This window comes from Capricornis sumatraensis, chromosome 3 (genome assembly GCF_032405125.1).
Source record: "Capricornis sumatraensis isolate serow.1 chromosome 3, serow.2, whole genome shotgun sequence".
NCBI classification, from domain to species: domain Eukaryota; kingdom Metazoa; phylum Chordata; class Mammalia; order Artiodactyla; family Bovidae; genus Capricornis; species Capricornis sumatraensis.
In genome coordinates this window covers 15,229,864-15,240,235 of record NC_091071.1, presented here as the reverse complement: position 1 = coordinate 15,240,235, position 10,372 = coordinate 15,229,864, and the positions used below count along the sequence as shown (strand labels likewise).

The 10,372-nt window shown below is 51.3% G+C and overlaps 1 protein-coding gene across 2 annotated transcripts; it reads left to right on the top strand.

The window, feature by feature from the left end:
• The first annotated feature begins 1,016 nt into the window (after positions 1 to 1,016).
• PHKG2 (phosphorylase kinase catalytic subunit gamma 2) lies at positions 1,017 to 10,239 on the top strand. 2 transcript variants are annotated; one of them, XM_068966955.1, is made up of 10 exons: positions 1,017 to 1,101; positions 1,432 to 1,544; positions 4,955 to 5,103; positions 5,385 to 5,439; positions 6,597 to 6,662; positions 6,746 to 6,909; positions 9,066 to 9,156; positions 9,257 to 9,410; positions 9,483 to 9,608; positions 9,706 to 10,239. In XM_068966955.1, exons 2-10 carry the CDS (start codon positions 1,450 to 1,452, stop codon positions 9,997 to 9,999), a joined length of 1,194 nt encoding a protein of 397 aa, XP_068823056.1. In that variant the 5' UTR covers positions 1,017 to 1,101; positions 1,432 to 1,449; the 3' UTR covers positions 10,000 to 10,239. The 2 variants fall into 2 exon arrangements, with proteins under 2 accessions (XP_068823056.1, XP_068823055.1); XM_068966954.1 differs by having other exon boundaries at positions 4,955 to 5,130.
• The last annotated feature ends 133 nt before the right edge of the window (positions 10,240 to 10,372 follow it).

The following is a 10,372-nucleotide window of genomic DNA, read 5'->3' as shown; positions in this document are numbered from 1 at the left end:
ATATTTATTGAATGACTAAGTGAATGCCAGGGTTGAGCTGCACTAAGAAAACTTGTGGAGCAAGTCGCTCCTGGCAAAGTGATCACCTGGTAAGCTTAGAACAGAGAGCGAGGGACTTCCTTGGTGGTCCAGTGGCTAAGGCTTCATACTCCCAATGCAGGGGGCTCAAATTCATTCCCTGGTCAGGTAACTAGATCCCACATGCCCCAGAACAAAGATCTCACATGCTGCAAAGACCAAGGATCCGACGTGCCACAACTAGGATCTAGCGGAGTCAAATAAAAAAATATATTTTAAAGGGTGATATTCCTCAAGACTTTGGGGCGGGGTTGGTGGGAAACCGGAAAAAATGGTCTTCCAGATAGCACTAGTGTTTTGGAATCACCGACTGAAGAAATGAGTGAAGGATAGGGAAGCCTAGTGTGCTGCAGTCCATGGGATCGCAGAGTCGGACACGACTGAGACCCTGAACAAGGGATTTGGAGGTATCCGAGTCAGAGCATCCACAGGATGAGAAAGCTTCTTCTGGCTGAAAGGCCGTGGCTCATACAAGCAGCCAAGTTCAGCACCAGGCTGCATGCTTAAAGCAGGCGCTTTGGACAAGGCTGCTAATATTTTTAACACCCAAGTTCAGACAGTGATTTTGAGCGACTGAGGAGACCATGCCCAAGTCCGGGTGGGAATCGGAAGGCCAAAAAGGCCAACGTACCAGGTACCAGGAGGTGACACTTACCGGTAAACCTAACTTCCGGGTCTGTTTTCTGGCCACTAGGCCCGTTGCTGAACAAGCTGGTCCCGGCAGATACAGTGCCCTGACTGGCCGTATCTGAAGCCCCGCCCCAGCGTCGCAGCCTTAGGTAACTCAGAGCTCGACCTCCGGGGCCAGCCTCGGGACTCTCGGCTTCCTATTGGACTACCAGTTTCCAATCCGAAGGATTTTTGAACCTCAGTCTTTGGGTGGCTATATCCATTGGCGGACAGAATGGGGGCGGGGCCTGAGGTATTCGCCGGCACAGCCTGTGGGTAAGGTAGGAGGCTAGGGGCGAACCCCGCGACAGGGCGGCCTCTGATCGACTCTGGCTTCTCTCTCCGCCCCCGCTGGTGAGCCCGCGCGAGACCCTGCGCCCCCTCCCAGCGCCCGCCCAAGTGCGCCTGCGCAGCAACAGCCTCCCGTCTGGGTGCCCCTTCCCCTCTTCCTCCGTACCTTTTCCCTCCCCCTCCCCCGTCCCCTCCCTGCCTTGCCATCCCATCCCAATCCCTAAGGCCCTTTCTTGGGGTCTCCTCTATCCCAATCCTTCCCCCACCCCTTCCCCATCCCCCAGGATCCTGGCTCCCCAGCCACAAGGGCTGCGCCTCCGCGAGCCGCGATGTGCGTCCTTTCAGAGCCTGTGGGCTTCCTTGCCCTCACTGCCCTCCGTTTCCTCCTCACAGGCCCCCACCTCTTTCAGAATGACATTGGACGTGGGGCCAGAGGATGAGCTGCCCGACTGGGCTGCGGCCAAAGAATTTTATCAGAAGTACGACCCTAAAGACGTCATTGGCAGGTAAGGCCACGTCTAGGGAAACAGAGGTCCAGAAAGATCAGGTCCTAGCCAGGATACACATTTCCCATGCTTGCTTGCTTACTTTAGTCACTAAGTCGTGTACGACTCTTGCGACTCCATGGAGTATAGCCTGCCAGGCTCCTCTGTCCATGGGATTCTCCAGGCAAGAATACTGGAGTGGGTTGCCATTTCCTGCTCCAACACATTTCCCTTGAAAGTTCTAAATGGGAAAGTTCAGTAGTGAGTGGAGAAACATTTGGTGACTAGACTCTTCTTCTGAGTCAGCCCCTATTTTTTCACCAGTTCATTCATGTATGTGTTCAACAAACATAATTCAAGCACCTACTGTTTGCCAGACACAAAGATAAACATGGGGAGGTTAGAAGAGATATTTATGCCCTGGAAAGTGAAACTAAAAGTCTCTTAGTGCTGTCTGACTTTTTGTGACCCCATGGACCATATATGCCCTGGAGGTACTCCAAGTAAAGTGATGGAAAGAGACACAGGAACATTCAAGTAGCATTAGGCTGCGTAAAAAGTACTGTTGGGTCTTAGAAAATCACAGCTTCCCAGAAGGAGTGATATTTGGGTCTTGAAGGATGACTAGGAGTTCGGCAGGCATCACATAGAAGGAAAGCTTCACCTGTAAAGGCAGTGGCTAATACGTTTATTCATCAAGATTTCCAAAGCATGTACAGTGTGCTGGGTGCCCTGGAGATGTGAGACCCACATCCTACATCTTATAAAATTTCTGTTCTCCTGGAGTTTATATTCGAGTGGTGGAGAGAGACAATAAACATGAAAACAAGTTAAAGTTCAGTGTAAGTGCTAGGGAGAAAATAATAAATAAGGTGATGGAACAAGAGTAATTAATGGAGCTGAGATTTGAAGAATGAGAATGAACAGATGATACACTGAGGCAGGATATATTCCAGGCAGAGGGAAGGGTAGTGCAAAGGCTCAGCACAGCAAAGAGCCAATTAAAGCAATAGATAGAAGATTATAGTGGCCAGAGTGTGTTAAGAGTGGGAAAAGTTGGAAGAAGGACTACCCACCTGGCAGTTCAGTGGTTAAGACTATACTCACAAGGTCATGATGACAGAGGGATGTCTCTAGGACCTTGGGAAGCAATTCATTCAGCAAGATATGTTGGCCTGATTTAGGGAGTCATGGTGGTCTAGTGGTTATGATTCTGGACTTTCACTGCCATGGCCCAGGTTCAATCCCTGGTTGAGGAACTGAGATCCCACAAGCGGTGTGATGTAGCTAAAGAAAAGGAGGGGAGGGTAGCATCTGGGTATGAATGTTGAAGTCATGGAAGTGGATAAGATTACTGAGAGTGTATGTAGCCTGAGAACAGGAGGGCCAAGGGATCTTGGGGAAGTCTTTACATTTAAGGCGTGGGCAGGGCTTCCCTGGTGGTTCAGATGGTAAGGAATCTGCCTGTAATGCAGGAGACCCAGCTTCAATCCCTGAGTCAGGAAGACCCTCAGGAGAAGGAAGTAGCTGCCCACACCAGGATTCTTGCCTGGAGAATTCCATGGACAGGAGCCTAGAGGGCTGCAGTCCGTGGGGTTGCAAGGAGTTGAACATAACTCAGTGACTAACACTTTCACTTTCAGAGAACAAGATACTAGGCTGTATCAGTAGGAAAAGTTTGGAGTTTGAGTCCAAAGACTCAGGTTTTCCAAGTTGGCGGTCATGACATATAATAGGAAGGCTTAATTAAAAGGGAATGCTCCTACAGGTAAAATACTGTAGGATACCAGAGAAGGGAGTGCTCCCTTCTTCCTGGAGAATAAATGAAGAATTGGTTGACATTGCATTTACTTTGAGTCTTAAAGCAGAGATTCTTCGAGGAATGGCTTCAGAGGATCTTTGACTCATCCCCTGAAATTATAAAAATGTTGGGTATGTGTGGCAGAGGTCTGCAGCTTTTCACAAATTCTCAGAGGTTCATTGAAAGATGAATAATAACTAGACCAAGGACCTGAAACTCCAATGCCCTTACTGTTTGGGCAGGAAATTAAAACTGTGAAGTGGCCAAGAGTAAAAGAGTAGAAAGTGGTTGAGCCTTGTGGCAGCTGGAGGGTTCTCAGCCGCCTAAGAGATGTGAATTCAGATTTGTAGAGAACAGTGCCCTTGCCACAGTGTAATGTATCTGTGTTAAGCTGGAGGACCAATAGTTTGTATCCATTGATTGAAGCAGAGAGGTAGGTGAGAGGCATTTCAAGCAAAAGAGTTCCGTAAATGCAAGGAGGCCCTGGGAACACAGAAATGAGGTTATGTGAAGGGCAGCCAGGGAACCAGAATGTGAAATGTGGTATGAGGACAGATTCTGGAGAGATTTGCACCTTAGCCTGAAGTACTTGTAGGGTCATACGGAGTTGGTAACAGAGCCCAAGCCAGGAAATCCCTGTCTAGGACTTCGTCTCTTCTCTTTTCTTTTGTTTGTGCTATCCGGTTTCCAGGATCTTAGTACCCTGACCAGGGATGGAACCTGAGTCCCCTGCAGTGGATGTGTGGAGTCCTAACCACTGGACCACCATTGAATTTCCTAGGACTTTGTCTATTTTTTTTGACTGCTCTGGCTCTTCATTGCTGCACCCAGACTTTCTCTTGTGGCAGAGCACAGCCTCTGGAGCATGAACTCAGTGGTTGTGGCACCTGGGCTTAGTTGCCCCTTGGCATGAGGGATCTTCTCAGAGCAGAATCGAACCTGTGTCCCCAGCTGTAGCAGGTGGATTCTTAACCACTGGACCACCAAGAAAGTCTCCTAGGGCTTTGTCTTTACAAAGCCAAATGGGCTTTCCTGTCTGTGCTTCATTAATGCCTTTCAGCATCCCTTAAGGATGCTGTTGACTACATTTCAGAGCTGATGAAGTGGGAGCCCAGAGACCTTATGTCAGGGAGTCACTTAGAGGTTAATTAGTGGCAATTTGTGGCCTAAACCCAAGATCTTCTTCTCAACTTTGGTCTTCCAGTCAATGGCCCAATGTTTATTTCACCTGAGGTATTGTAGGGGAAGTTTGGGATTTAGATGGGGTAACCATGGAAGTGGGTAAAATCTGGAGGGGGCCTTAGGTCACTTCTTCCTGCCTTCTCCTTGTGGGGTTCAGGGGCATGGGGCAGGTTTAGGGGCTCAGTGTCTGGGCTCACCTCCAGAGGGAGTGGCAGAGCCTAGACCCCTGCCTCCCTGCCCTGTGAGTTCGATGTTGCTCCTTGTGCCCAGGTCTCTAACTGAGGCTGCTGTGAAGCTCCAGTAGGCCAAGGTGAGCTCCTCAGGAAGTCACCTTGTCTAGCTGGGTCTCCGGAGTCTGGTGCAGAGGATGTGAGGCTGCCGAGGCTCCACTCTGCATGGAAACGAGAGGGCAGGAGGCCCTGACTCGTGCATTGTCCAACTCTGGCAGAGGAGTGAGCTCTGTGGTCCGCCGCTGTGTTCATCGGGCTACTGGCCAGGAGTTTGCGGTGAAGATCATGGAGGTGACAGCCGAGCGGTTGAGTCCTGAGCAGCTGGAGGAGGTGCGAGAGGCCACGCGGCGGGAGACGCATATCCTTCGCCAGGTCGCCGGCCACCCCCACATCAGTGAGGCTGCTTTCCCCACTCCTGTTAGCCCAGCCCACCGCCCACCTGCCCCAGCACTGCCTCCACACTCTGCTCCCTTGCTCCTGGCTCTGCTGCACCTCATCAAAGTGTGGCCAGCCTTTGGGCCCCTCCTGCCTCCTCCAGTTCTTCCTTCCCAGGAACGGCCCCCTGCTGCCTCAGGGTGGAAGAGGCCCTCTGGTGTGCAGCTGCTCCTTTCCATCTCTGTCTCTCTGCCTCTCTGCCTCTTTCCCCAGTCACTCTCATCGATTCCTACGAGTCTTCTAGCTTCATGTTCCTGGTGTTTGACCTGTGAGTATCCCCCTCCCTGACCAAAAAGCCTCTTCCTCTCCTCCTCACATTTCCCCAGCCTTACAGCGCAGTGGGCTGAAGACCACCCTGCTCACACCTTCCTCTGCTCCGGCTCAGACCTGCCAGCCCAGGGTGCGGGCCCTTTTTCCTGGGTGCCCTGATTGAGGCAAGTTCTTCAAGAGTCTTAGTGACCAACTAAATATAAAGGGTCTTCATGAGACTCTGTTTTAAGAGGAAGGTGTTCATTCATGAACTGACCATGTATAAACAGACTTTTCCCTCACCCGTCTTTCAATCTTTAACACTCACCACTGGAATCTCTCTGCCCATTGATTCTTTTTCTGGTTGGTCTGAATCTGAATGTCAGATATTATACGGTGTTATAATGCAAACCAGTTACAAAGGAAATTCAAAAGAGAATGGTTCGGATACCAGATGTTTAAGAAAGGCACTTGGGAGAAATTTACAAAGTCTTCAGACAGAAATGACCTCTGCAAAAGTGGAGGGCAAGTAGGAAGTGTCTGCTTCACCACCATGCAACAGTGTTGCAGAATCTGATGTGTTCTTTATTTCAAGAATTGATACAGAGTTGCAATTATAACCTCAGTTTTTAAAGAGACATAAAGTAAGCAAAATTCAAAGTAAAGTCCTATTCAACTTTTTTGCTACTATTAACTGTGAAATTTTGGCCCATGGTCTAAACAGGTTCACTTCAAAAGGCTTTTTTTTTTTTTAATGTATTGTCAGATAACAGGGACTTCCTGTAAATGATCATTTATTGCTAAAATAGCCCCCTTCTGGCACAATGCAGTTTTTTTTTTTTTTTTTGTAATGTAGCCACGCTATGCAGCTTGTGAGATTTTGGTTCCTTGACCAGGGATCAGACCTGCAGCCATTGCACTGGAAGCACAGTTTCTGAACCGCTGAACTGCTAGGGACATCCCACAGTGCAGAGATTATGACTGCTGGCACATTGGACCAAACTGCCCCTGACATCTGGTTCACTCTTGGAGTGCTTTGTCTCGAGGCCCTCTCATTTGCTTACAGAGGGATCTTCCTTGACTGGCCTCTTCCGTGGTATTTGTTGTGAGCACTGGCTTATTTTCTCAGCCTCCACTGTGAGCTGCACCCATCTCCCAACCCCTCCTGTCCCTTAGGATGCGGAAGGGAGAGCTGTTTGACTATCTCACAGAGAAGGTGGCCCTCTCAGAAAAAGAAACCAGGTAATGGCTGAGCCTGCAGCCCGTGGGATGAGCAGGGGGTGGGGCGGGGCAGGGAGAAGCAGAGGAGACTGCGCCTCCCCCAGGTCCATCATGAGGTCTCTGCTGGAAGCAGTGAGTTTTCTCCACAACAACAACATCGTACACCGAGACCTGAAGCCTGAGAATATTCTCCTAGATGATGATATGCAGATCCGACTTTCAGATTTTGGGTTCTCCTGCCACCTGGAACCAGGCGAGAAGCTTCGAGGTGAAGGGACCTGGTGCTCTGAGAGGCTTGGGAGGGATGGAGGCTTAGGCTTGGGACTGGTTGGCTGGGTCTGAGAACTGGGTCCCATGGAAAGTCAGTGAGCGCTTGCCAGTTACCCACTGGGTGCAAAGCCTAGTGTGCAAATGGAAGTGGGTTCCCTGCCCTGGGGAGGATGGAGTGAATAGATCATGGCACACAGCAGGCAGGGGGCCATGCCGGAGAGCCAGGAGGAAGGAGCACCGATTCAGATGTAGGGACCCACAGAGGAAGGGGCTCAGACCTGGACCTGGGGAGGCTGGGCTTGTCATAGGAAGAAAAAGATGGGGAGAGAGGAACAGTGGGGCTTCCCAGGTGACTCCAGTGGTGAAGAACCCACCTGCCAATGCAGGAGGCATGGGTTTGATCCCTGGGTTGGGAAGATCCCCTGGAGGAAGGCACGGCAACCTACTCCAGTATTCTTGCCTGGAGAATCCATGGACAGAGGAGTCTGGTGGGCTGCAGTCCATAGGGTTGCAAAGAGTGGAACACAACTGAAGTGACTTAGCACACACTCAGTGACAGAAGGGCTCAGCTGCACCTTTGGGGTCTGGCAGAGGCAGGGCCACGGTGTGCTGCTCAAATGCCATGAGGAGCCTGATGTGGCCCGACAGTGCTGCTCACTTGATCCCTTGGGACTCAGGGTCCCCTCACATTAACACATTTGTTGTGACAACCATGTCTAAGGCAAGTGGCGAACTAGACAAAATTCAACTGCGGGACTCCCCAGAGCCTTTAATAGGCCACTTCTCTCTTTCAGTGGCTCTGCCCTGGGCTTCTTAACAGCTAACCTTCACTGGTTAACCTTCATGAGTTTGAGCAAGCTCTGGGAGATTGTGAAGGACAGGAAGCCTGGTGTGCTTCAGTCCATAGGATCACAGAGTCGGACTCGACTGAGCAACTGAACCACCACCTTCACTGGGCACTTGCTCTGAATCAGGCAGCACATGGAGTCTTTATATGGCTTGTTTCTCTAGATCCTCTTAACAACTCTGAAATCGTATCTCTGTCTCTCTTTTATAAATGGGCTTAATGAGGTGAAGTGACGTGCCCAAGGTCATGTGTGATTTGAACTTGGGCAGTATGACTCCAGAGCTCATGCTCTTACTCTGTGGACTTACTCTTCCACGTGCAGGTATTTTTCTCCCTTTGGGCTCCCACACACGCTTCTCCATTCTGAATCATTTTTGCCCCTTCCCACTCCACCATCTCCCATGGCTTGGATAATTCAGTTTTTTTACTTGAAAGCTTCAGGTCAGGGTAGAGCCGCTGCTTTTTGCTCTTAGATCTCCCCCCCTTCATGATACACGTCTTACGCTGTTTATGTGCTTCCTGGTAGATGGTGAGCTTACTAAGGGCACGTTGAATTTGCCATTGTGTCTAGTATGGTGCTTGGCACACAGGAGGTGTTCAGTAAATAGTCTATCCAGGAAGGAATTTGCCAAGAGAAAGTCAGTTTCTCAGTTCAGGCCTCTTAAGACCTCTTGGAAGTGTGCCACGGATCACAGTGTACCTGCTAGAGTGGAAGAACTGGTGCCAGAAGTGGTAGAAGAAAGTAAAATACCGGCTTTGATCAAGTCATGCAAGGCTTTGTGCTTTAGGAATCTAGACTTGACCCTGAGGCCATGATGGAAAGCCAGAGAAGGGTTTTCAACAAAGGACACACCCAGAATGTGCCTTAAGAAATCCCATATTCCTACACACTCCCCTGAGTTGAGTGGTGGTTCCACTAACCGCAGTAGAGATTCTAGGAGGAGGATTAGATTTGGGCAGAAAGGAATGCAAAAAAGATTTAATTTCTGTTTTCTATGTGTGTATGTATATAAAACATGGTAATAAGTTGTGTGAGGTGAGGGTTGGTGGAGGAGGCAAATGATACAGTTGGATAGTGCTTTGAAGTCAACCTAAACACCAGGTTTTCCCAGGAAGGCCACCAGGAGCCTTGGTAGGTACTTGTTCATCAAAGTGAGGCTCTAACACTGAGACTTGGCAGAAGGCTGGCAGGTGCAGGATGGAAACACCTGTGGCCCTGGTGGTGGTGAGGCTTGAGCAGAAGTCTGGTGTGAAGGGTCCTTGAGGGGGCTGGTGACACCCCATCCATTTCAGGCCTCTCTCCCCAGAGTTGTGTGGGACTCCAGGGTATCTAGCACCAGAGATCCTTAAGTGCTCCATGGATGAAACTCACCCAGGCTACGGCAAGGAGGTCGATCTGTGAGTTTCCCATTCCCCGCCCTTCCCTCCTCCTTTGTTTACTGTTCTTCAACACCTTTGCTTATCACCTGGTCCCCACCTCCCCACTCCTCTTTCCCAGCTGGGCCTGCGGGGTGATCTTGTTCACACTCCTGGCGGGCTCCCCACCATTCTGGCACCGACGCCAGATCCTGATGTTACGTATGATCATGGAGGGCCAGTACCAGTTTAGTTCACCCGAGTGGGACGACCGTTCAGACACTGTGAAAGACCTGGTGAGCTGGGGCTGCAAGTGGGCGAGGAGAGAGGCCCAAGAGCTGCCCCTCATGCTCTGGGGTTTCCCCTAGATCTCCAGGCTGCTGCAGGTGGATCCTGTGGAGCGCCTGACAGCTGAGCAAGCCCTACAGCACCCATTCTTTGAGCGCTGTGAAGGCAGCCAAGCCTGGAACCTCACCCCCCGCCAGCGGTTTCGGGTAAGCCTGAGCGTGTCAGGGTCTAGGCCTGCTCCTCGTCCCAGGATTTTTCTTATGGTGACTGTGCCAGGGAAGCTCACACCACCCCCCTTCCTAGGTGGCAGTGTGGACCGTGCTGGCCGCTGGACGGGTGGCCTTAAGTGCCCACCGTATCCGGCCACTGACCAAGAGTGCGCTGTTGAGGGACCCTTACGCGCTGCGGCCAGTGCGGCGCCTGATCGACAACTGTGCCTTCCGGCTCTACGGACACTGGGTGAAGAAGGGTGAGCAGCAGAACCGGGCAGCCCTCTTCCAGCACCGGCCCCCAGGGCCTTTTCCCATGATGGGCCCTGAAGAGGAGGGGGACTCGGCTGCTATCGCCGAGGATGAGGCCATGCTAGTGCTGGGCTAGCACGTCATCCCGGAGGATGCAGAACTCTCCAGGAGAAGGTTCTTTATCATTCCAGCCCCTCTGGGCTCTGGCCACAGGCCACCATTGGCCAGGCCCACCACCAATCATATTATCATAGAGACCAGTGTGGTACACCTGTCCCCGCCAGCCAGGGCTTTGAGATCAGAGCTGGGGTGGAAGAGAGCCACCAGGGTGCCACGCCTGGCCTTATCTGTGCTGCCTGCACCACGTATGCAATAAAACCTGCTACATGCCAGAGAGAGCCAGTCCCCTGTGTCTGGTGTCTGGCTTCAGCAGGGAAGCTCAGAAGGTGCTCAGGAGGGGGTGGAGTGGGGCGTGGTGGGGCCACTTTGGCCCAGGCCTTTATTGGGGA